Source organism: Lolium rigidum, chromosome 6 (assembly GCF_022539505.1).
Source record: "Lolium rigidum isolate FL_2022 chromosome 6, APGP_CSIRO_Lrig_0.1, whole genome shotgun sequence".
Taxonomy (NCBI): domain Eukaryota; kingdom Viridiplantae; phylum Streptophyta; class Magnoliopsida; order Poales; family Poaceae; genus Lolium; species Lolium rigidum.
Genome location: NC_061513.1, coordinates 98,153,968 through 98,180,434, shown reverse-complemented (window position 1 = coordinate 98,180,434; position 26,467 = coordinate 98,153,968). Strand labels below are relative to the sequence as shown.

Here is a 26,467-nt window from a genome sequence, read left to right as displayed (position 1 = left end):
GATTGGTTTCGCCGTTGGATCCAAATTTAGGTGGTGCTCGGCAAGTTCCCTGGGTACTCCTGGCATGTCAGCTGGACACCATGCAAAGATTTTCCAGCTCTCACGGAGGAACTTGACGAGCGCGCTTTCCTATGCGATATCCATATCGTTTGCGATAGATGTCGTCTTTTTGGATCTGTCGGGTGAATCTGCACCTCCTTAGAATTTTTCTCTGTGTTGAAAGTTGATTCTTTATTTGGCCTTCCAACGTCTGGCAGTACGTCGTAATCAGTCATGCTTTTTGACGCCAAGTACTCGGCTTGCATCCCGAAAGTTTCTGCCAACCTGTGAAAATCCTTGTCGCACTTATCGGCTAAGGCAAAGCTTCCCTTGACTGTGATTGGTCCTTCTTGGTCCGGCAACCTCCACAACAGGTATGTATAGTGTGGTACCGCCATAAATCTAGCATATGCTGGTCGTCCCAACGAGCGTGATATTGTGATGGAAAATCCACGACTTCAAATTCGAGCTTCTCGATTCTATAATTTTCTCGGTCCCAAATTGAACATCGAGATTGATTTTTCCCAATGGATAACTTGGTTTCTCCGGTGTGATGCCGTGGAACCATGTGTCTCGTTGGTTTCAAGTTTGCTAAGGATATGTTCATCTTCCTCAATGTATCCGCATACATGAGGTTCAAGCTGCCGCCGCCGTCTATGAACACTCGAGAGACATCAAATCCTGCGATAACCGCCGTGCGAATAAGTGCCGACCGCCCCGGTCGAGGAACTTGCCGCGGATGATCTCGCTATTGTGAAGCCGATATCTTGTCCCGACCAATTAAGGTACTCAACTCGTTGGTGGAGGCATTTTCTCCGCCATAAACACCGTCGTGAGATTACTTTTTGAGCTCTATTGGACGGCCTTCCCTTCTGAATCATCAACACTGCTCCGTTGGAGTTAGGATCAACATAGGGTGGTGGTGCAGGTGCTGCCGCTATTCTTAGCTGGTGTCGATTGTCCTCTGTAATCGCGGGAGGTGGCGGTAGATGAACCTCGCTCCTAGGCTCCCGAGGGTTTCTCTGTGCCGCTCGAGCGTGAGCATTTTCTGCGTATCCGAACATTGCCTCGAAAATTTCGACGCTCTTCTCGCAGTGCCCCGACTGTCTTTTCCCGTTGTCTGTCGAGGAAGAAGTGCATCCGGCACGGTCCGTTCAAGCATTTCCTCGGGGACACGAAAGGTCTTGGAAACCTCGGCCCACTATTTTGCCTCGTTGCGTGAATCATCCCTATTATCACTTCGCTGTTCATTGCTTCTCCGGTAATCATCTCTATTGCCTCCTCGTATTTGTCCGAAAACCCGCCGAAATTTGTCCCGGAGCGTCGTAGTTCCGGTACGTCCGAGGAAATCTTCGCCTCGGTTGATAGTTTCGACCACGGTCCTCCTCCCGGCGACCTGTGTCGTTTGTTGTGGACAGCGTCTTCTCCATCTGCCCATTTATTTGCTATCTCCATTAACGCGGATACTGTCCTTGGATTGGTCCTTCCCAAATCCTCGACAAAGTCTCCACGCCCGACTCCCGCGACAAACGCATCTATTGCTCTCTCGTCGGATATGTTTTCTCGCCGAGTTTTTGATGATATTCCATCTCCGGATGTACTTTCTCATTGGCTCATCCGGCTTTTGTCGACACGCTCTCAACTCCTCTAACGATGCGGGTTTTTTGCACGTGGATCCGAAGTTCTTGACGAACACGTCCTCGAAACTTTCCTCAGCCGTCGATGGATCCTCGGAGCGAGTTTCTTTATCCATGATCGTGCGGCACCACTCGTGTGCACCTGGATGCTTTGCATGGTCTGTTGCCCTAGTTCCTCCCGTCGCCTTCACCGTCTCCAGATAGTCGACTAGCCAATCCTCTGGATCTTGAAGGCCGTCGAATTTCTTGAAATTATCGGGTAACTTGAATCCTGAGGGGACTCGCGTTTTTCGGACTCTCCTCGTGAAGCATGGTAAGCCGCACATATCTTCGTCGTTAAGTTCGGGGATTGCCGATGATCCCTTCGCTTTGCCGCGCTCTCGTCGACTCTTGCTTGTGCTGCCGTGTCTCTTGCTCCACTTGGCCCTTCAGTGCCGCCGTTGCCGCTCGCGGGTCGCGGACTATTTTGCCTTGCCACTCCTTCGGGAGGCGTTGATATAAACGCCGTCCCCATAGCTCCAACTCCTGCTACCGCCATATTGTACAGGTGTTTCCCTTGGGTCACCCGGAGGTGGTTTAGATGCAAGGATAAAAGCATGTGTCGCCATATACCCAGCCTCCGGTGTCTTAGGGATGATGTTTCCTTCTTGTATCTATCGACATAAAGGACATGTCGAGGTTTTGAACCAAGTGTTCTCTTTCCGCCTCGGTATGTGTTGCAGCCTTGATCTTGCTCTGTTCCGCGCCTCCCGATGGCTATCACCCGTAGTTCTAGATTGTCGACTTAAATCTGCTCTTCTCCTCGCCGGATGCGTAGCTGCCTCCTTTCTCCCGTTCAACTCAGCCGTCCTGTTTTTCCAATTCCCTTGCAGCTCGTGCGAGCCTATATTGATATGCTTGCAATTCTTCTGGTGTGGCTGTGGTAGCCATTGGTTCTGTGCCGTTCATAGCTCTCGCAGCTCTGTCCCACGCTGCTTGTGAAAGTTGAATTCTATCTCGCGGCTCTGGCTCGACGTATTTGTTGCCCAAGCCTTGTCGCAGATTGGAGGGATCGACGTATGGATTTCCCAAACTGTCGAAAGCCTCAGATGTCTCCTCTTGATCTTCAATGGCGTAAATCTGATGATACCTTGTACTCAGATCTATGTTGGGTTTGGTGACATCATCGTTGAGATTGATGAAGACCTTGCCCACTGTGAGAGATTTGTCGATGAAGTCATGATCGTCGACATCGCTTGAGCCATCGCTTATATACGAGTCCGCGGATGACTCAAACGATATGTCGTTGAAGATCTTGGCGAGTTTCTCTCTTGCTCGATGCCGACGTAGCGTGTCGCCGAGGTTTCTTCTTCTCCCGACTCGTTTGACGATGCATAGCTTGAAAAATCGGAATCGGCCACTGATGATCCCGACGAAATCGGAATCTCGACACGATACGATCCTTCCTTCTCGACGCGAAAGTGGAACCTTCCGAACGTCATCTCCATGGGCTCCGCCAGATACGCATATGCATCCAAACGGGAGGGTGGGTGAGGTACAAAATCGACAAGACCAAGTAGCGATCCGTTTACCTCGATCCATTGTGTTGCTTGCGGTTGACGATGTCGAAGATCTTGAGCGTGCCATCGAGATCAGCTCCTTACGCCTCTAATTCCCACGTGACGGCGCCAATTGACAAGGGATTAACTTGTCAATGCCTATGGATTGTAGGCTAGGGTTTAGTTAGAAGTAGAGGGCAAGTAGATCTCGAAGGTTTCAAATCGAAAAGTACTCGACGACTATGAAAACTAGGGTTTGCGGACAATGATTCGATTGATTCTTTGTCCCTCGACTCCCCTTATATATGAGGTGAAGCCGAGGAATTCGTGCTATACAAGTTTACGGAGTCCGGGACGGTTTCTAACTCATCCCGCCAGATTACAAACAACACTTCCTATTACAACTCTATCTTTCCTTAGTAAATCTTGGGCTCCCGAATCTTCTTATTCTTCGGGTATTGGGCTTCCAGTAAACCCCGGGTACCATCTTCGGCAGGCCCATTTGGGATGCCTATGTCAATCGGAGATCCCGTGAATTAGAGCCGGGAGACAAGCTGTTGGTTAGCTGGGAGGAGAGTATATATCCCTATAGCAATTTTACCACTCCGTAAGATGCAATACTCTCCTAATCTGCATGGCAGGTTGATAATTATCTTAATGTGTTCTAAGTGGCTTATTTTAGCAAAGATGTTGTCCTCGCGAACATCTTTTGAAGAACACACCTATATGAGTCCGATTGTTAAACGTCGCAATCTATGAGAGTTGGGTGCTCTCTAGTAAACTCATGAAAGGCCCCGGAGTATGACGTATAAGCTCCAAACCGCGAGGAAGTCTCGCGGCAGCCTAGTATCGGTCTAGGCTTTGTATGAAGCTAGTGCGCGTAAAACTTGTAGTTCAAGGCATAGTCCACTATCCAAGTTGCAATCTAGTGTAATATGAAGCTTTAAGTGGAAGTTCAACTTAACAGCCTCCACGACATACCGGTATATAAAACAATGTTCGGAAACTTATTGATGAGATGTGCCAATGAGAGTTTGTGGGGGATTGCTGGAATTTGGGGCATTTGGCCTTTGGCCCATGGCCCATTATCAAATTCTGAAACTCACATGGCCCATTCCAATAATCAGTGGCAGCACTAGTGTGAGCTAAAGTTTAGTCCTACATTGCTAGTTGGGAGAGAGTTGGAGTGGTATATAAGGTGGGCTGTTCTAGTCCTAGTAAGTGAGTGAGAAGAGAGAGAGCCCTCGCGCACTCCTCCTCCTCCGCCGCCCGCCTCGCCTCGTCACGACACGTCACGACGCGCCGCGGGTTGCGGGAATCTCGCCGAGCCGAGCTTATCTTTTTGTCGTTTGGGAAATTAATTGTGTAATCAATTTCGAGTCATTAACGGACGCGTTACTCAGCCGTTTTGCCTTCCGGTTTTTCCGGATCGTGGCTGTGCCGACTCGGACGTGGGCTGCGTCCCACGACCTTCCCGAACCGCACTACATAAGCGCGGACTCCAACCCTACTCGCACGAGACGCATACGCGACTACCCGTTTCCAGTTCATTGCGCCGCCGCCTTCGTCTTCCTCATCCCGTCCGTCGGCGTGCACCGACCTGCCGGGACAATGAGGCCTCCGGAACCCTGCCTCTCGTGAACCTGTACGGGTGAGGGGCAATCATGTTTTTGGAGAGCGCTCCGGCGCGACTATTGGCATCACGACGTCATCATCGGACGACGAGTTCCTCCACACCGACAACTACTTCCCGGACCTCAGCGACTTCTTCGACAACCTCAACCTGAGCGACAACGACGCTGCTGCGAAGTATGTGATCTTATCGTTTCTCTTTCAGTTTATGTTAGAGTTTCTTCTTCTAGTTTGTGTGGTAGATGCGATCAGTTTATCTTGTTTAGATGTGATCTGTTCATCTACCTTACTAGTCTGCATGATTAGTTTATTTGTTAATTTCGTAGTCATGATTTATCATTTACTAGTACGGATTATTTCATATGAATATTTGCTTATATTTCCAATACTTGTCCACCGGAGCCAAGGAGGTCCTAATCAAGGCGGTGGCGCATGCTATACCTGTGTATGCTATGTCAGTATTCAATATACCTAAACAAGTGTGTAAAAGTATATGTGATGCAATAGCTCGGTATTGGTGGGGAGGTACTCAAGAGAAGAAAAGAATGCATTGGAGGGCATGGTGGAAAATGAGTGTTCCAAAAAACAAGAAGGGGGAATGGGATTCCAAGATTTACATTGTTTCAATCAAGCAATGCTTGCAAAACAACGTTGAAGATTGCTTAGTGATCCGGATTCTTTATGTGCACATGTATTACGGGCTAAGTATTATCCAGATGGTGATCTGTTAAATGCAACACTGAAGAAAGGATCGTCATTTACATGGCAAAGTATAATGTCGGGACTAAAACCTTTAAGGGGGCAATATGGAGACCTGGTAATGGTTCTCTGATCAATATTTGGTCAGATGAGTGGATCCCCTCTAGCCATAATAGAAGGGCGATGACACCAAAAGGGAGGTGTATTCTGAATACAGTTCAGGAGCTTATTGATCCGGTTACAGGAGGTTGGGATGAACAACTCGTAAGAGACAACCCAGTGGACGTCGAGAGGATTATTCATATCCATCTTCCTTCATTTGGTCAACCAGAATTTATAGCTTGGCACTTAACAACAATGGGACATTTCACTGTTAAATCCGCGTACTATGCGGAGTGGAAAGCGGAATATAGAAGAAGAGCTCGGTTGGATGAAGTTGCAGGTGCTGCTGAGCCGCATCAGGTATGGGAGAGGATATAGCGAGCAATTGTACCCCCAAAAGTTCATATTTTTAATTGGAGGGTTTTGCATGGTATTGTGCCTTGTTACTGTACTCTTTCAGATATGCACATATATACAATCACCGGTGATATGTCATGTTCACAGCCTGAAGATTTAAAACACATGATATTCTTACGAGACCATGCTAGAGAGATTTGAAAATATCTTAGGCTGGAAGATAATATCTTGGTTGCGGCTAGCATTGACCGATCGGAAGTTGTTGTTCTTGAGGAACTACTATGCTCAGATAGTCCTGGTGGTTTGGCGATGGGACAAGAAAGCGCGAAGGAGCTCATAATGGTCACTGGTTGGTATATATGGTGGGAGCGACGCCGGCTTGTGCATGAGGAGAAGAAAGGAAAAACACAAAGATCGGCGTTGGCAATTCGAGGAATAGTGGCTAACGAGTTGGCAAGGAAGAAGAATACTCCTGATAAAGTATCTCGATGGTCTAAGCCTGCATCGGGCGTTGTTAAATTAAATGTCAACGCAATGTTTGATGTGAATGCAGGATCTAGGGCTTTGGGAGCGATCCTAAAGAACTCATCAGGTATGTTCATTGCGGCAAGGAATGAATCTATTCGATTTGCAATGAATACCCCATCTATGGAGGTGTCTGCTTTACGGTTGGGGTTGGAGATTGCGGAGCAAATTGGAATACACTCGGTTGCTATCGAATGTGATTCAATGGAGGTGGTTCAGGTTGTGCTCAATCGATCCTTCAGAGTACAGGGCTACGTACTGCAGCAGTTGTGATTGATGACTGCCGAAAGCAGATTTCTGATTTTGGCAAGGCGACTATTGTGCGTTGTAATTGACAAACGAATGTATGTGCACATGAGCTAGCTTGATTTTCTTTTAGGGATAAGTCAGAAGGGGTTTGGGTTGATCAGCCACCTGATTTCCTTGTCCCGTTTATTGTAAAAGAGACTTGACTGTGATTGAATAAAGTCGCCTGAAATTTAAAGAAAAAACAAATGACTTCCCATGTGTGGGATGGTGATCCTCCAGATTTTTTGTTGCCCTTTATTATATTCATTCATGATATAACTTTACTCTCAAATAAATAAAGTGCCACGAGGCTTTCCCTTAAAAAATACAAATGACTCGATTTGGTTGTTGCACAAACCAGCAACTTTAGGGATAATTATTTGCGAGAAGCTATAAAGATTATGATGTGGGCTAAGCCCTAGGGGTGGCCCGATCTTCACGGATTTGGGTGGAACTCGTGGGGGAGGTGGATGAACGCGATGAACACGTGGGGGATTCGCGGGATACAACGCACACACGCACACAAATCGGTTTTCTCTCGTTGGCCCGAACCACCAACTCGATAGAGGTTGCGAGAAAAGACCTTCCGGTAGAAGTCCCGCAAAGAGATCGACAAGTCGAATCTCGAGAGATCTAGAAGGGCGAAAATACCGGAAGGTTGATAGAAGTGCAAGCAAAAGACCAAATAGGTAGAAGTGCAAGCAAAAGATCAACAATCGATAGAAGTCGCCAAAGAGATCTTCACGAGTCGACAAGGAGCCCGGGTGGGTAAGTGCAAGATCTAGGATCTAGGTTTTCCCACAAGGGTGAGCAAAGCTCAGGTTTAATTTCACATCAAGTCTAATCTCAGATCTGAGCCAACATGGCTATTTATACTAGGTGGGGCGAAGGGGTAAGTTACATGCTGAAAAGTGTTGTTTGTGCTGAAACGCGCATGGGCGGAAGTTCCGGCCATCCAGGGCGGAAGTTCCGGTCAGGGGCGGAAGTTCCGGTCTGCCTGGGCGGAAGTTCCGGCTGGATTCCCTTCACTTGGTGGGCTGGACAGCATCTTGGCGGTGTCGGGGCGGAAGTTCCGGTCCTGAGGGCCGGAAGTTCCGGTCGGGCCGGAAGTTCCGGTCAAGTTCCGGCCTAGTTCCGGAAATGGCCAATTTCCTTGCAGTATGTTCCCGGGATGTATTTGGCGCGTTTCCGGAACAAGGGCGGAACTTGGGCGGAAGTTCCGGTGGGCGGAAAATCCGGTCCTTCGGGGCGGAAGTTCCGGCTGGAGGCTGATTCCTGGGCGCTGGAGAGCATCTTTGAGGCATCTGGGAAGCATCTGGCCGGAAGTTCCGGTCCTTGGGGGCGGAAGTTCCGGCTGGGGTGCTGGGACTCCATCTTCTTCATTTCCAGCTCTCTTTCCATTGGCGCGGTCTCCTTGGCTTGCGTCTTGATCGATGTACCTGATTGAACATAGGGTATTTGCATGAAGTAGCATGCCATCCAAGGGGGTATCAAATGCATACGTGGAAAGGAGCGAATTCACCTTTCGGTGTAGAGGTTGGGCACGAGCTCGTGTCATTGGGCCACGAGGAGGGCTTGTCGGTCTTGATGTAGTGTCGACCTTGGGTCGGGCTGCATCATCTCCCCCCCCCCCCTGGAAAAGAGTCGTCCTCGACTCTAAAGTGTCGTCATCTCCTTGACGTGGCATCCTATCCTTGATGTTGATGATGTACTTGGTCTTGAGGGTCGTACCATTGGAGTTCATGAAGCACATGTCTTGGTCCTTGGCGATAGTTGTTGGTAGTCCATGTAGTCGAATGTTGTCCCTAAGCAACAATGTATGCATGTGTGAAGCATTAATCGTTCGAGAGCATGGTTTGCATTGATCGAAAGGATGGATTCTATCTACCACATCAAAAGTTGGAGCATGGGTATAGGGGTTGGAAATGGACTTAGCTTGAAAATACATGGGGTGTTGTGTGCATTGAAGCTCGATGTCTCTCATCATCTTGTTGTCATGGAGGTGTGTGGAGAGCATGGTAAGTATCTTGTCTCGTCCCTTCTTCTTGCCGTTGAGGCGTGTAGCTTGACGGAGTACATGTTCTTGTATGATGGCTCTTGTGTCTTCTTGTAGTTTCTTCATGGTGATGGCGCGCTTGTCGGAGTCCATGTTGGTGCTCTCATCAATCATTGTAGGTGGGTTGTGGCTTCCGAACAAGAGCTTGGAAAAAAGCAACTTTTGCATAGAAGATTTGGGCAAGCCAATTTTCTTTGCATTGGACAAGAAATCATCATGCGAATGGAAATCAACAAATTCCTTTTCCACGGAAAACTTGGCGAATATGGGAACAAGAATTGTGTCGGTGTAGTCAACCTTTTGTAGGACAAGGTGTGATGTAAAGCGAAGTCTCATTTGCAAGTCACAAAAAGGGTGTTGAGTAGCGTTGTCCCAAAGAAACGGAACATTCAAGAGGCAACCAATGGTGTGCATGTTTTTCATCAAACGAGTATGAAGAATGGCAATGGTATGGAAACTTCGAGCTTGGGCAATTGTGGTTGGCGTGTGCCGCTTATGTATACCCCCAAAGGTCGAATAAATCACTTCCATGCCAATAGCTGAAACCGCAAATCCAAAGGAAATCAACTTTTTGTGTGCGAACGGGCATAAGATGCATAAGGCGTCTCTCACATCTATAATATGGTCCTTGAGATTCTTGGAACACATGAGTGTATTATCCATGCTTGTAATAACACTCTTACCAACAAGATGGTTCAAGATTTGTGGCATAAGGCGCAAAACGAGTGACGAAACCAAGAAACAACCCAAAGGCATGACAAGAATTGTTGGGACCACACGTGGGCTACGGATTTCATGAACATACCCGTGTGCTTGACACTCATGAGTTGGACGTTGCATTTCCTCTTGTTCGTCGGTGTTGGTGTGGTGAGTGGTACCTTGTGGTAGTGTGGTGCCTTGCATGAAGTTGATGTGGCACTCGATGTCTTGAAGCGATAGTAGTCCATGAGGAAGTTCGTCGGGGAAGACATCTTGGCATTCCTTCAAAAGAGACAACAAAGATAAAGGAAGTGTGGTTAAGTTGTTAGTCTCCGAGGGTGGCCCCTTGCAAATGAGCACGTAGTGCACTTTGGTGGATGGGTTGGGGTGCACTTCTCTCATCTCACTCTTGGTAGCTAGGAGGACACTCTTCATCTCACTCACATATGGTTTGTGGCGCTCACTTTCTTTGTGGTGGGTCACTCTCTCACCGCTCATCTCACTAGTGGTAGAAGCTTTCTTAGCCCTCGCTAAAGCCTTTGCATTGTCCGCAATTACTTGGCTAGGAGTCATCGGGCGTAGGATGAATGTCTTGTCGCCAACCTTGAAGCTATAGGCATTTGTGTACCCATCATGGCTTGCTCTTTTGTCATATTGCCAAGGGCGGCCAAGTATCATGTGGCACACCGTCATGGGCACTACATCACACTCAACGATGTCTTCATATGCGTCGATCTTGAAGGAGATTGTGACGGTGTGTTGTATCTTCACATTGCCGTTGTCACTTAGCCATTGCACATGGTAAGGATGGGGGTGTTTCCGGAGCGGAAGGTTGATCTTGGAACATAGTTCGGTGCTTGCAAGATTGTGGTCACTCCCTCCATCGATGATAACCTTTATGGACTTGCCATTGATTCCGGCTCTTGTTTGGAAGATGTTGCACCTTTGGTCTTCATTGGGGAGTGCATGGGTTGTCAACACTTTGGTCACCACAAGTGAGGGGCTTGCATCATGCACACATAGGACTTGCTCTTGGCCTTCCAAGCCATCATCTTCATGATTTGTTGCGGCTTGTACCAAGGCTTCATACTCACCTTCACTCAAGTACTCCACATCTCCATCATCCCGAGTTATCATAACTCTTGTGTTCTTGCATTCAAAGGATTTATGTCCTTGAGCACCACACTTGAAGCAAGTGATGTTACTAGATCCCGTGGAAGCTTTGGATGACATAGTGGGTTGCTCCGGCTTGAAGCTTGTAGTCTTGATGGCACTTCTTGTTTGCTTGGGGGGGTCCTTGGAGGAGCTATCACTTGTATTCTTGGTGCTTGCGGAGTCATTGATGGCATTTCTTGCGGCGAAGAAGGTTTTGGACTTGGCACTTGCAATGTCTTCTCGCACTTGGCGCTCGGCTCTTGTAGCTTGATGAAGTAACTCAACCATGTTTGTGTAAGGCAAGAACTCCACTATTCTCTTGACGGGGATGTTCAATCCATTCAAGAATCTTGCCATTGTTTGCTCTTCTCGCTCGTCCACATTGGCACTCATCATTGTCATGTGCATCTCCTTATAATACTCCTCGACGGACTTGAAGCTTTGTTTGAGTTGAGTAAGCTTGTTGAAGAGGTCACGTTTGTGGTGGTTGGGCACAAAGCATTTGTGCATTACTTCTTGCATCTCTTCCCATGCGCCAATGGGTGCTAAATCTTCCTTTGCACGCTTCTTGTTTACTTCTTCCCACCAAACGTTTGCATATCCCTCAAACTCAAGTGATGCCATGGCCACCTTCTTTGCTTCGGAGAAGTTGTGGATGCGGAAGATCTTGTCAACCTTGAGTACCCAAGATAAGTATGCATCGGGGTCTTCCTCTCCTTGGAACTTGGGCATGGTGAATTTGAGCTTCCCAAAGATTTCTTCCTCATTGCGGTCATTGTGTCTAGGAGGCGGTCTTGCATCATCTTCATCCTCATTATGGTTGCGAGATTGTGGAGGGCGAGGTTGTGGACCTTGAGCATCTCTATTGTTGTTTCTATGTTGTGGAGGACGAGGTGGTCTTCCATGATCTTCATCTTGATCATCATTGTTGCGGCGATGTCGAGGCATCACACTTTCTTCACTTGATGCTTGATTACTTGATTCCTCATTTCTTTCCCTAGGAGGTGGTCTTCTTCCATGTGGGCGATCATCATGATGGCGACGATTGTCTCGGCCTTGAGGGTGGGGTGCACCATGATATTGAGGTTGCACAACATTGATGAGTTGGCGCTCTTGATGTGCATGCCTTTCTTCTTCTTCATTAAGGCGTTGCCTTCTAGCTTGAGCTTCTTGTACTTGTCGTTGCCGCTCTTGTTCTTCAAGTGCTTGTTGTTCATTGCGGATGCGCTCTTGTTCCCTTTCACGAACTAGCTCTTGATCATGTCGAAGGCGTTCTTGTTCTTGTTGGAATTGAGCATTGCGATCCTCTTGTCGAAGGCGCTCTTCTTCAAGGCGTTGACGTTCTTGGAGGATTCGAAGTCGAGCTTGCTCTGCTTCTTGAGCTTGTTGGTGAAGCACTTGAACATCCACATTATGGTGGCGTGGGTCTTCATTTGAATCATGGTGAGACGGAGTAGGAGCTCTTGACCTTGAGCTTTGAGAGCGGGAAGACCTTGAGTGGTGTCTTCTATTGAGTGTAGTGAGGATATTGTCCAACGCCGTCTTCATCTCCCTTGTTTCTTGGGCTTGTATGGCGAGTGTTGCCTTCAACCCTTGGTCTTTCTCTTCCATCTTCTCACGTAGGTCTTGAACTTGTTGATTGAGATCTATCCTTTGCACTTGAGCTCGTTCTTCATAGCGTGCGACGGTCTCATCGATTCTTGCCGTGAGGTCATGGATGCTCTTGTTGACGGCTTGAGTAGCTATCCAATGTTGGTGCCGTGTCATCGGTAGTTGGTTCCATTCTCCACTAGACATGGTTACAACTAAAACAAGAACTATGTGGTTGGTGGTTAGGAGAAACTACCAAGAAAGTCAAAACTTGCGAACCAAAATCGAAAAGGTGTTTCAAGACGAAGGACAACCGATATGTATGCACACACACAAAAACAAAACTCTATATGGTGTTAGGTATGGATGTGGAAAGCCAAATGGAAGAACCAAACGAAAAGTCTATTGTCAAAAGTGGGTAAAATCCAAAAGTCACAAGTCAAAGGCGGTGATCACAAAAGGCATACACAAGGTGGAACACACACGTGGGACAAAATGGGGTTAGCGCGACTTGGAAAATGAGCACGAACAAAATTGGTCCTAACGAAGACTACTAGCTTGGTGTCACGCTAACACAAGAGAGACCGTGGCTTGGTTGCAAAATTGAGAAGCAACAAGATTTGCGCAAGACGCCTCTCTTCTCTTTTCTCTCTTTTGCTTATAAGCTTTGGACTCTTCTGTGTACTCACACTCTTTTTCTCTTTTTCTCTTTTTCTCTTTTTGTATTTTTCTTTCTTTTTCTCACTATGTAAGGATGCTACTATCTATGTAAGTATGTCACACTTCTTTTGCTTATCTTTTCACACGAGCTTGCTTCGTAGCTTTGCTCAACACACGCACACCCTCAAGGTCGGGACGCTTGCGCAATGCTTCGCAGCACTAGAAAGCCACTCTCGATAGGAAAGGTACGCAAAAGAGGCTACGGCTACAAGTTAGGGGGCAAGTTATACCACTTGATGATGGTGGTCGACGACGATGAACTTGCTATGGTGGAGGTGTCAAACGAACCGCTTGGATCCTCGGGGTGCCGTCGTCGTTGTTGTTGTTGCGGAAGCTTTGTGGTTGCTGAAAAGGCACACAATCCGAAGTCCAAACACAAGGGGTTAGTACCAAAACGAAAAATGAAGGAAGCTGTCAAAATTTCGGCTGGCCGGAACTTCTGGTCCTGAGGGGCGGAACTTCCGGTTCGGTCGGGCGGAACTTCCGGTCGCAATCAGATCTGCGGACTGTTCGTCGATTTGGGCGGAAATCCGGGCCGAAATCCTTCGAATTCGAGGAAAATTTGGCACTAGAAGCTGTGGGAAGGTGGGGGAATTGCAGATCAACACCAAAGACAAGTTTCTATTGGACCAAAACCACCAAAAACTCAACAAATCGCGAGATCCAACCAAGGCCAATTTGGGGCTATTTTTGGGGAAATTTTTTTTGGAATTTTTTTTGGGCGAAATTGGTGGAATTGGGTGGGGTGGAGGTCAAATCCGTGGCAACCAAAGAGCTGCTGATACCATATGATGTGGGCTAAGCCCTAGGGGTGGCCCGATCTTCACGGATTTGGGTGGAACTCGTGGGGGAGGTGGATGAACGCGATGAACACGTGGGGGATTCGCGGGATACAACGCACACACGCACAGAAATCGGTTTTCCCTCGTTGGCCCGAACCACCAACTCGATAGAGGTTGCGAGAAAAGACCTTCCGGTAGAAGTCCCGCAAAGAGATCGACAAGTCGAATCCCGAGAGATCTAGAAGGGCGAAAAGACCGGAAGGTTGATAGAAGTGCAAGCAAAAGACCAAATAGGTAGAAGTGCAAGCAAAAGATCAACAATCGATAGAATTCGCCAAAGAGATCTTCACGAGTCGACAAGGAGCCCGGGTGGGTAAGTGCAAGATCTAGGATCTAGGTTTTCCCACAAGGGTGAGCAAAGCTCAGGTTTAATTTCACATCAAGTCTAATCTCAGATCTGAGCCAACATGGCTATTTATACTAGGTGGGGCGAAGGGGTAAGTTACATGCTGAAAAGTGATGTTTGTGCTGAAACGCGCATGGGCGGAAGTTCCGGCCATCCAGGGCGGAAGTTCCGGTCAGGGGCGGAAGTTCCGGTCTGCCTGGGCGGAAGTTCCGGCTGGATTCCCTTCACTTGGTGGGCTGGACAGCATCTTGGCGGTGTCGGGGCGGAAGTTCCGGTCCTTCGGGCCGGAAGTTCCGGTCGGGCCGGAAGTTCCGGTCAAGTTCCGGCCTAGTTCCGGAAATGGCCAATTTCCTTGCAGTATGTTCCCGGGATGTATTTGGCGCGTTTCCGGAACAAGGGCGGAACTTGGGCGGAAGTTCCGGTGGGCGGAAGTTCCGGTCCTTCGGGGCGGAAGTTTCGGCTGGAGGCTGATTCCTGGGCGCTGGAGAGCATCTTTGAGGCATTTGGGAAGCATCTGGCCGGAAGTTCCGGTCCTGGAGGGCGGAAGTTCCGGCTGGGGTGCTGGGACTCCATCTTCTTCATTTCCAGCTCTCTTTCCATTGGCGCGGTCTCTTGGCTTGCGTCTTGATCGATGTACCTGATTGAACATAGGGTATTTGCATGAAGTAGCATGCCATCCAAGGGGGTATCAAATGCATACGTGGAAAGGAGCGAATTCACCTTTCGGTGTAGAGGTTGGGCACGAGCTCGTGTCATTGGGCCATGAGGAGGGCTTGTCGGTCTTGATGTAGTGTCGACCTTGGGTCGGGCTGCATCAGATTTGTTTACACACAGAATGATGGAGTATAAACTATAAATCGTCAGTCTCCGAGATTGGAAAATATTGAAGGTATGTTTGGATGGTAGCCACAAATGGCCCAGCCAATTTTTTGGTGTTGACCGAGGGTGGGCTAGATGTTTGTATGGACACCAAAGATCTCTATATGTACCAATTTTCTGGCTACGTGTCCAGTTTTTGTGCCCACAATTTGGCGAGCATCGGCGGAGGAAACGTTTGCCAAAATATTGGCGCGTCCCGATTTGGTAGGGCGATCATGGGTGCTATCCAAACAACCCCAAAACCTTTTTTTGTCCCAGATGCCACCGTGGTCTTAGTTGTGTGTCCGTTACATGCCAAATAAATCATGGGGCCAAAGCAAGTTGAACTAGTTACATGTCAAATAAATCATGGGGCCAAAGCAAGTTGATCAGCGATGGGGCCACTCCATGTGCTCGACCTAGGCTAGGAGTCCTTGGAATGCCTTATTTCTTGCCACACGGCGGCAACCCGATTGGACCACCTAGAATTTTCATGTAATTCATGTGTGCTAGTTCACGAGTGCACGCATATATTAGGAGATCACACAAAGGATGCATTATGTCTTGAGGAATTGATGAGGGGGCAATAGACTAACTAGAAACCATATCCAACTCTTGGGTTCATATTCATAGGTGACTCTTTGGGACCTTGAAACTTGACGGGGAGTGGTCAGTAATTCTTTCCTTAATTCACTTTGCATGAATATGACATTAAGATATATGGTATGTCAATAATGTATCTACGATTTTTGAAGTTTATTTTATTATTATCCATGATATCTTAAACATTTGTCCGTTCCATTGTTAATGATTGATGAGATATCCCACAAGATCTCACTATTTTGTTATCAAACGATGGAAAGTGGAAAAACTCTATTCTTGCATTTTCTTATTTTAGGAACCTTCTGGAACTCAATTAATTCGGTGAAATTGTGTGTTAGTATTTTTGCAATACGAAGAGTACCAAACGAAGATAGAGTCTAGAAGACAAACAAGGGGCACAAGAGGGTCCATCGCGTAGCCCGAAAGGTTAGGCGTGTCGTGTGCTGACCCCCCCTCCTAGCTCGGCCATATGATCTCGATGATTTTTTGTTGTCAGGTCCATCCTGACCTAAAGCCATGTATATATAAACCATCGGGAATTTTCTCACGGCGAAGATAGAAATATGAGGCAAAATGCCGAAACTGAGAAACATAAAGCCGCATGATGAGGCGATTGGAGCGGGAAACATCGTTGGAACTTGGAACCTCTCAATGTTGCATGTCCCACTCCTACCTCTCCAATGACTTCTCCACTGCCTCCAGATGAATGTGAGTAGTCCATCTTGGTACTATATATAGGTTTCTGGAAGTCGTTTGATCATATCTCCCTATATGATTTCATTGTTTTATAACTATATGAGTTACCATACATGATTATTGTCATATTTCTATACCCATGATGGTTAATCTTTTATAGTGATATAATTTATGTGATGCATGGTTCAGATTGTTATTGATGTATTTGTAGATGCATCAACTAGTATGACAGGGGGGCATGCATATTGGATGGAGCAGAACTTGTGATTTGTTCTGGATAGTGACATAATGACAGAAAATTTGGAAAGCTATGGTGTTTACCTTTCTTGTGCTACCTCACTAGGGATAAAACGTAGACGACGTGCCAAACTACTCAGTTACAGAAAGAACGATTTTGTTTCATGCAATTGTGCACATGAGATCTTTTAACTTCATGTCATCATAATAATGCAATAATCTATCTAATTACTTTAATTCTAAGTGTTCTTGGCGTTGCCATCTTAGGGAGTATTAGCGATACGTTGCATCATCTAGGCATAAGGACGTCATGAATGTGTGCAAGTACACTAAAGAAACATAGAACTTACTACATATGTCATAACTTATCAGTTTGTGTTTGTGCCACCACGTTTGCAAAAGAGATCAAGTGAATCCATGAACACGGGTCCATTTTTGCATAAGAAACAACTTTCACTTCACTTTTACTATTGTTCAAAATTACGTACTCTTTTAATTAATTCGAAAATACAAAAGTATTTCTACTATTGTTATTAATTATTCTCTTAATGTTGTTGTGCCTCAAAAGTACTACGGTGGAATTGGAGACAACAAGGTGACTTGTGAGTTTTTACAGGGTTGCTTGAGGAGAATAGCAAGAAACACTAACTTCCTTGTGTTTGCCATATATTAAACCCTTAATCATTCTTGTCTAGAAGAAGTTGTATGTTGCAACACTCTATGCTTGGAGTCTCACGAATTGAAGTACATGTGGTTTTCTGCCATCAATATAATCACTAGTGTAGTAATTTTGCATGGATATGGGTGCACCAAGTTATGGCTCCACTCCGGAGATAAATAAAGACCTAAACCTATGTCGGGAATCACTGAATCTCGTGTTCTCATTCCTTACCTACCTACGTTATGGGTGTCTTGAGGTGGCATTGGGTACGTTGAGTATAGGTCAAATATTTAGGTGCATGATGTGCATCCCTTATGATCTAGTCTTATCTTGAGCTTCGCTTAAAGTCAATCGCCTCTTACAACATATCCAATTGTTGTCTAGTCACCACACACACACTCCCTCTTTTATTTGCAATAATTTTGTATTATATTGCATCACACTTAAGTACATAGACAATTAGGCAAGTGATATATATGTATAGCTCGAGAAAACAACTAGTTTGCCTTGTTGCTCATATGGTTGATACTCTCACTTTCACATAGAATTGCACTACAAGTATACCCCTTAGATTATTAGTGATTCAGAGATGTCATTTGTCTTCAATCCCTTGATTCTTCTTTGTTTTCATTTATAGACATCAACTCCATGGCATTGAAGATGTAATTCTATGAAAATAAGTCCCTTCGGCTTCTTCATTTTCTTTTGTTATAGAGATATCTTCTTCAACGCGGATGTGAAGCCAATATTTTGTCTTCTTGTAGTCTAGTTGTCAAGATCTTGTGGGTCTTTGTGTTCTTGCTACCATCTTCAACCATGCGTGTATGCAATGTTCGAGGTGTGTCCATGGTTGATGCTCAAATGGTGAAGCCTGTGTCTCGATGTTGTAGGTCAGCTTCTAATGAGGTGTATCAAGCCTCTTGGAGTCAATTTAGACTTGTGCGGTGATATATCTAGGATCTCATTTTTATTTGTTGGCATCTCATTTTGTGCATTGTTCCATTAACTATTAATGTCAAACATGTTTCCTCAAAAATAAGAAAGAAGTTCATATAACCCCCACAAGTTTCAGAGTTAGGATACTACACCCCCTTAACTTTAAACTAGCACACTTAACCCCCACATGTTTACAAAACCGGGCAATTGACCCCCTCACCACTTTCTTAGCTGTTTTGTAGACCGGTTTTGCTGAGTTGGATGGTGGTTTTGTGCCAACGAGTGGTCTCCCTCTCTCTTCAGACTATCAGTCAGTCAGGGTGTCGCCGTTGGGGCTTGGGTGGCAATCCAGCAGGAACAGCGGATGGAACGGCGGCTTCAGGAGGTTCATGCGGGGCTCTCGGTCGTGCTTCCGTTGTATTTCGCCCACATCTGCCTCTCGCTCCTCTTGCGCAGATCCCAGCTGCCAGTGTGTCTTACCAAAGTGATTTATGGACAAGCACTGGCTCGCCGAAGTCCATTGAGCGGGCCAGTGATTTTGGCCGAGAGCAACACACGGGTCTACAAAATTCTAGGGACTTTCTATCCCGCTTGATCTGCATGTAAGCTAAGCAAGCAAGCACACATGTTAATCTATCCAAGCTAGCTAGCTAAACCTATGAACGCGCTGCTAAGCTTTTGTTGAACGTGGCCATGACATCGATGGTGGGGATGGGATCGAGTCTTGGCCGCGTCGGAGCGTGCAGTGACTCCTCGTGGGGGCTGCAGCACCAAGACCCTGCCACAGAGCTGCCCCTTGTCACCGTCCACCATAGGTCCACAGCTCGCCGGCGTGTACGAGGGCCAGAGGTGATGTGGCTGCTGGAGCACGGTTCCGTGCGTGCTTGGATGAATGCACAGTGCGCGCGCGGCCGCGTTGTGCTCAGGCCTTACACCATGAGCTCTGTTTTGTCTTGGGCGCTAAACATTGTTGGCACGGCGAGGTGACGTAGCTATGGACTTGGGAGTCAGTCAGCCTCATGGACTCGTCGACATCATATGGTGGAGATTGCCCGTGCGAGAGGTCAAGGCCAAGCTCGCCACGGTAGCGACGGAACGCGAGCGGCACACATGCCTGTTGACTGTTCTTTTAGCAACCCATGCCACGTTGGGCCAATAATAGGGTGCCACATCACGAAAACTAGCCTGCAAAACAACTTATCAGAACTAGGGGGTCAATTGCCCGGTTTTATATACATGTGGAGGTTAAGTGTGCTAGTTTAAAGTTAAGGGGGTGTAGTGTCCCAACTCTAAAACTTGTGGGGGTTATATGAACTTCTTTCCAAAAATAAAAACTATTGTAGGTGTGCAATACACATTGTGTCAAATATATGGACTATGCCCAAATTTGTCATACCTAAATTTCTGCAGCAAATAATATTTTTCTTTTATTTGGTAGGTATTAGATTTTACTTGGTAGGCTGCCAAAAAAATCGTCTATGAGAAGTTACCGGCCCTTCTCCAGTCCCTATGTAGTCTTTGCCAAAGCAGAAGTTCGAGGAATCTCTATCCAATTTTTTTTTTTGGCTAGCAACATAGTTTCCACAAATTGGTAGGGCGCCATATGTCATCAACAAACCTACCTGTAATGCCATCATATTTAGAAGTCTTCTCCTGATTATTCTGAGAATTAGTAAATATGAAAAAATGTCAAAAAAATGAAACGATACATCAATTGCAACATTTTACAACAACACATTGTATGACGAGGGAAAAAAGTTAGAAACAAATACTAAATATTAAAAAAGGTTTGTAAATAGTAGTAATTAGTAAAAATAGTATTAAAGGGCTAACTGCTCCAATAAGAATTTTAAGATAAAATTTGAAGGACTCAGCTTAATACTAAGCCGTTAAATTTAATTGGATATCCTAATGAATTGTGGCAAACCTCTAAGGTTTTATATTGGTATGGAAAGTATGTTTTCTAAAAATATCTTATATACACTATAAGTGTATACGAGAAATATGAAACCATAGCCACTGAAAGAAGACCATCAGTCGTCTTCTCTCCTCTCTTCTCAGGTACTAACACCGACATCAAGTGGGCGTGAAAACCATCAATATATGATCTATTTTCAAATTTCTCTAGTTTTTCATTTAATATTTTTTTGCTGAATTTTTTTATTTACCGATTACGGCTGGATACAAATTAGTTACCCTGATTTCCTTTAGATAAACGATACAACTATTTAGGAGGAAGTCCTATACATCAATCATTGATAAATAGGACGGAGTTTCTAAACAGAAAACCACCTTAAATCGGCTTATGTATGCCATGAATTATGTTGTTGTTGCGAGATTATACCATGCAATTTGATGATGTATGTATTATTAGTTAAGCTTGGCGACTGTGATAAACACTCTCACATGAAAACATAATGATACGTCTTACAGGCACTTTGGAAATCTTGTAAGTGAAAGTTCTTTGATCATCGCAACAAAACCATATGTTTTACATTTTAGCTGCTTCATGCATTGTCCAGTAATTCTTAAGCAATTGGTTTTATATTGGTCATTAGCTTTTCCGCAAATGACAAGCAACCACTAACTAGCAATTTAAATCTTCCATTTGTGGGAGTTGCAAGGACCATTATTATTACCAGTTATACTAACAAATACCCTTTATTCTCACATTCGGTATCTTTATTCTTGATGATGTCCTAACCGATTCTCTTGTTACAAGTAAATATATTTCGTCCTCAGCTGATTCCATACTTTCACCATGCCCGTTCCAACTTCAGAAAGGATTTTTTCTGAAATCTTTTGACCTTATTCTTGTGTTCAGTGTTCTTCATCTAATCATCTTGATTCTGTCTTGGACAAACTAATGATACTTTCCCATTCAGGATCCATCTATTGAGTGCGCAAAGATCACACTATTTTTGTTTTGCTCTAAACCCAGGTAAGAGCTTGCTAATTGGTGAAGGGCTTATGGAAGGATACTCCCCTACATGACTACATTTCTTACTAGGGTCAACAATAGCATCCAAGAGTGCACTTTGTAGATGTTCAAGCCATGTGTTTTAGTTATGATTTATTTGTCAGAAAAAAGCAACCCCATCATTTTATTCATGGGCCTCCACTTGTGCAGCTAACTTACATTAAAATAATCTAACATGCATAATTATGTATAGCAGCTAGCGAATGCAACACCTCACATGATTCTCTTCTTCTTCCTCCGCCTCCACTGGAGAAAGTAGCTTGGTGCTTCTAATTGTTAATTCCTCTGCCGATTACTTTGCATGGTTACTACAAAAAAATGCCTTGCCCTAACACATTCTCATCATCATGTAGCTACTCTACCTGAAGATCAACGGCGCATTAGCCAACATCAACTGTCGAGCGGCGCCGTTAGCTGAAAAGGGCCCAGATTAGCTGGTTTGGAATGCGGCATTTTACCTAATACTATAGTTGTACATTCAGAAACAGTCACATATCCATGAACTTAGAATTTGTGCCAAAAAGAGTACTAATTACACTTGAAATCATAGCTACTTAACAAGATTATCAGTGCAAAGTACCCTGGTTAGCGGCCGACAAAGAATCGGCAGTTATACTCCCCACCTCTAGGGAGGGAGGGAAAGAGAGATAGCCTTGGGCAAAGCAACAAATTCCAAAGAGGCAGAGAGCCAAGATGCATGCTGCTGCTTGCTCTAAAGTACTAAGGAATGCGGGACTTAGTGCCCCCTTAAGTATAGGGCTTCTCCTAGCTTAAATAATTCCATTTTGCTAATACTCCTACCCTATATATGCAGCATTCAAAGTTTCAAACTGTGGTGGCCTTCATGTGAGGATGCCTTGTGCCATTAAGAAAAAACCTATAGATGATAGCAGAGGGGGAGTTGTAGAGCTCATGTAATTCAGTGCAAAGATGCATCCGTCACTTTCATGTCATAATTAACCAGGCAACTGATCACATGAATCTGGTCGTCACATGCAAAAAAGTACATTCATTAACATATACTAGAAGAAGAGTTGAATTAATCCCGGTTGATGCTAAGTGATGTCACATGTCGATATGTAGGTGAGTTCTGCTTGTGCTTGGTTTACCATTTCCGACTAATCTACAAAAGGCTGTCAAAACGTCCTTATTTTACAGCCCAGTAATTAATCAGGGGGTGATAGCGACAACATATAACAGCGACCGATGGACGGGAGAGGCAGCTCTGTGCTAAGTGCAAGGGACGCATATTGGTGTCTTTGCTTCTTGTAATTTGTGGCACTAGTTAACTCCTTGGAAAAGCATAGAGGCTTCTCAGTTGCTCCAAGTTCTAATGATTGAGTACCCGGCCAGGACAGCCACCATTAGCCAGGGTTCTTATTCCCGTTTGACTCATCTTCACACGGTATCCTGTCCTGGGCCGCGGTGTTCGATCGATCGTGCCCATTGCGATCGCCGTAAAGGGTTCTCCGGTTCTTCCTTTCTTCTTTAGAACTCTTTGATGGGTGGATGATTCCCAAAATCGAAATTTCAGGAAATTATACTCCTCGATACGTGACTAGTGAGACGAAGAGGCGATCAATGGAACTGAATTCTTTCCAGTTGCGTGCGATCCCTGCACGTCCTTTTACCACATTTCCCTGTCCTGCTACATCTGGAGGCGCAACTAATTGGCGCGCTTATTCCCTGGCGATAGAAATCTGCTCTGCTTTTGGGCGGTCAAAGGCTTGTTGTACTATCAGTACAGGGTAATCGCATTCGATCTGATGCAGCTCGTGCGAATCGAATTTTTCTCACCTCATGGAGTAAATTGTTCTTGATAAACACTGGTCTTATCCCCGTCCAAAATTCTTCGCCGCGGTTTTCTTTCTTTTCCACATATATGCGCTTGTTCTCTTGTCTTTTGGAGACATCGATGGGCTAAAAATGCTAGAACATCCCATCAATATTTACCTAGCCATCACCACACCACGACAAATGTTGTTCAAATGCAATGACAACAATTTTGACAAACTTAACCTTCTTGCAAAAGTTTAGTCTGAAATAAACCTTTTTTTTCAAGTTTTTAGCTAGATCTAACCCATTTTGGTACCTCAAAATGCTCTGGCGGTAGCGTTAGGCGTGGTACCTCCCCGAAAGAATACCTTAGATCGTCTTGCCTTCTTTTACCTGCACTTATCTCCAACATCTAGCTGGGTTGTTTGGTTATACAATAGCTTGTGTTTTGAACCTACTGCCCCAACCCGCTTCTAGTTCCGTACCCCAATCCTCTTTTTTAAGAGTCCGTTCGGTTTGAAGGGAATTAACGTGCATCAGGAGGTATTGACAGAGAACTGAACTGTAGTTTTGAAAATCACATATTAATTTTCTTCATAATGAACAGAAAGACAGGACGACTCAAAGAAGTTCTCTACCACGAACTTTGTATCGCGCACATGACTTAGCACAACTAGGAAAGTAAGATTAAGATAAGAAAGACTAAGAAAGATTCGTCGTGCCATTCCTGCCAGATGGGGTCTAACCGAACGGGGCCTAAAGAATCTGAACCTGTTATTTCCGAATGCAATGGGAAGGGGTGGAAGCCCAGTTAGGAAAAAAAAACAGGGCACCTCTCGCGAAGTAAGGTTAGATGTGGTATCGCGGAGGTGGCACCGGCGCCTACAAAAAGGGTTAGAGCTGGCTAAAAGTTTGAGAAAAGTTCATTTCGTGCTGAAGTTTTGCAATAGTTACATTTGAGCGACTAGCCCGCAATGACCATGGATGAAATTCATGTGCAACAATACAAGTGACCGATCGAACAGCTAACCAACTCGGGGACTGACTCGGGCGGATCACGTGTGCGCGTGCAGGCCAATGAGAAGTTGCGAGAGACGGCCATTAAACCCTCGTGAAAAAAGCTGAGATAGATGTGGCGAGCCAAGGAGAAGGGCCCGGAGATGGTTGCGCCTCACGGGTTGCTTGCCTGAGCGCGAGACAGTGATACGCACGCTCGTACCCCTTTGACCTCTCGCGGCCAGACCGTTGCAATCGATCGATCCCCATCCAACCACGTACACGACCACGGCCAGCCAGTGAGCTCAAACTCGAGCAGACTGCATGCAAAAGCATCCTGTCACGTCACTGACCTTCGTGCTCATGTAGGATGTAGCGTGTGGACTTTTTTCTTATTTGAAACAAGTGTGCTGGAGAGATCGGTCGATGGATGTCAACTGTCAACACGGCAGGAGGAAAGAAAGCTGCACTGAAAGAATTCATGTGTGTTTTGGACTACAGAGCATGCACTTGGACAGGACCAGGAGTGGGACAAATAAGTGATTTTTAAGCTTTTACGGATGGAAGTAACTAGGAACTCACGGAACATACAAGTTGCTGTTCTCTCAAGTCTGCTAACACGAGAAGGCCATCACTTTCTTTCTCACTCTGATCTCTCTTTTTGTTTCTCCAACTCTCATGATGTGTTTCTGGCTAAAAAGTTACAATAATACAAACCTAGGGGGACAAGGTCAACGGGGCGCCACTCTGACCTCCATCCTCGACCGATCGCTGCACTGTGCCGCGCACACGGCGGCCGCCACCCCTGATCGAGCCAGCTACTAGTGTGCGCCGGACCCTACCGGCCACTCACGCCTCGACCCATCATGTCGCCCATCACGCTGACCAGTGGCGCCTACGACGCCAGGTTCACGGACAGCATGTCTCCGAGGGTCGCCCAAATCTCCTCGTCGACGACGTCGAAGCCGACCTGCCGCTGCCCCTCCGCCTCCACGGTGGTCGCTCCCGGTGCCGGCCACCACCAATCGCCATTGTCGCCGCCGCCTACCAGCGCCGTATCCTTGACGTGGTAGCAGCTGTTCCCGGTGCTCTGGTTGCTGGGTTCGCTGTACCCGCAGTAGTCGTAGCTGTTGTCCGACGTCTCCCGCTCGTCGTAGTTCTCCGCCTCCGTCTCGCCGTTCCTCGCGAACCGACCCTTCACCCTCGGCCGGCTGTCCGCCAGCGACTTCCTGCACGCGTACTGCAGAAACCCAGACGTTAGCACGCTCACGCGGTGGCAAGAGATCGAGTGTGCATTTGCGCTAGTTTGCAGGGTGTGGAGGACGTACGGTGATCTTCTTGGTGAAATTCCTCTGGTGGCGCTTCAAGCGGTATCTTTCGACCCTCTCTTTCCTCTCCTCCGCGCTGTATCGCCCCACCTTCTGTGAGAACGGCCCGCCCCCGGCGTCTTGGCCGCAGCTGTCGCCTGACTGCACCGGCGATGATCCATTCATCCCCTGCTTTATATCCGAAAACACCAGTTGATCAGCTTCCAATCTCCATGGAATCCGATCACAGTTGTGCGGACAGGTTCCAGGTTGTGGCCATACCTGGAGATCACCCGTGCTGAAGACGCGGCGAACGGGGCATGCCGAGGTGAACTCGTACAGGTCGCCGCAGGAGGAGGACGGAGAAGAGGAGAGCGGAGGGAGCGACGACAGCTGGTGTGGCGATAGTGACGATGACGAGAAGAATGCACCACCGCCACCGCCGTTCAGGGCGTCGCAGAGCTGGTGGAGCTGGAGCGGGAGCGAGTGCGAGCTGATGCTCCTGTGGATATTGTTGTAGTATGATGATGGGAGCGATGAGTAGGATGGCGGAGACGAGGCGCCGGCGAAGGGAGGGAATGCGCTACTAGCATTGCCGCCGTCAAGGTATCCACCGTATCCCCCGGCGGCTGAGCGCGGGATCTGCGTCGGAACGGAGGAGAAGCTGGCTGCCATGAAGGCGTCGCCGTACGAAGGCACCGACGAGGGTGTGGTGGAATGACGGAACATCTCCGGCTTGGCTTTCGAACACAGAAAAGCCCGGGCTGTAACCTTGTGAGTGCCTTTGTGCGAAACTGTGCGCGTGTTTTGCAGGGAGGTTCAGTGGAGGGGTGTGGGTATAAGAAGGGGGCTAGCACGCCCGGTGTTTGTTGTTGTGCACAGAAAAGATGCATGGGTAGGGTCACGCGCACTATTCCGTGCAGTAAAAAAGACTGATCAGGCTAGGTCCCATGGCCATGATAACCGTTGCACATTCACCTGTTTGGCAAGTCGTCTAACCAGTCTAATCAGGTTTAGATCTGTGGCGTACGTGAGGAGGGATCCGTCACATCTCCCTATACCACTGGAAGAGTGGAAGGTGGGAAGGTCACTGTAAATGATATGAATACACGCATCATCAACTGTTTGGTCTTTTTGAGAGCCGCGTTGATTTTCCGCCAGATCAACATTAGACAGGATACATGACATTGTG

At 46.6% G+C, this 26,467-nt stretch overlaps 1 protein-coding gene across 1 annotated transcript; it reads right to left on the bottom strand.

Moving 5' to 3' along the window:
- Positions 1 to 24,637: 24,637 nt before the first annotated feature.
- Positions 24,638 to 26,064, bottom strand: LOC124667830 (zinc finger protein CO3-like). Its single transcript, XM_047205075.1, has 3 exons — positions 25,558 to 26,064; positions 25,297 to 25,464; positions 24,638 to 25,208 (listed from the first exon to the last, which is right to left on the bottom strand). Exons 1-3 carry the CDS (start codon positions 26,002 to 26,004, stop codon positions 24,864 to 24,866), a joined length of 960 nt encoding a protein of 319 aa, XP_047061031.1. The 5' UTR covers positions 26,005 to 26,064; the 3' UTR covers positions 24,638 to 24,863.
- Positions 26,065 to 26,467: the final 403 nt, after the last annotated feature.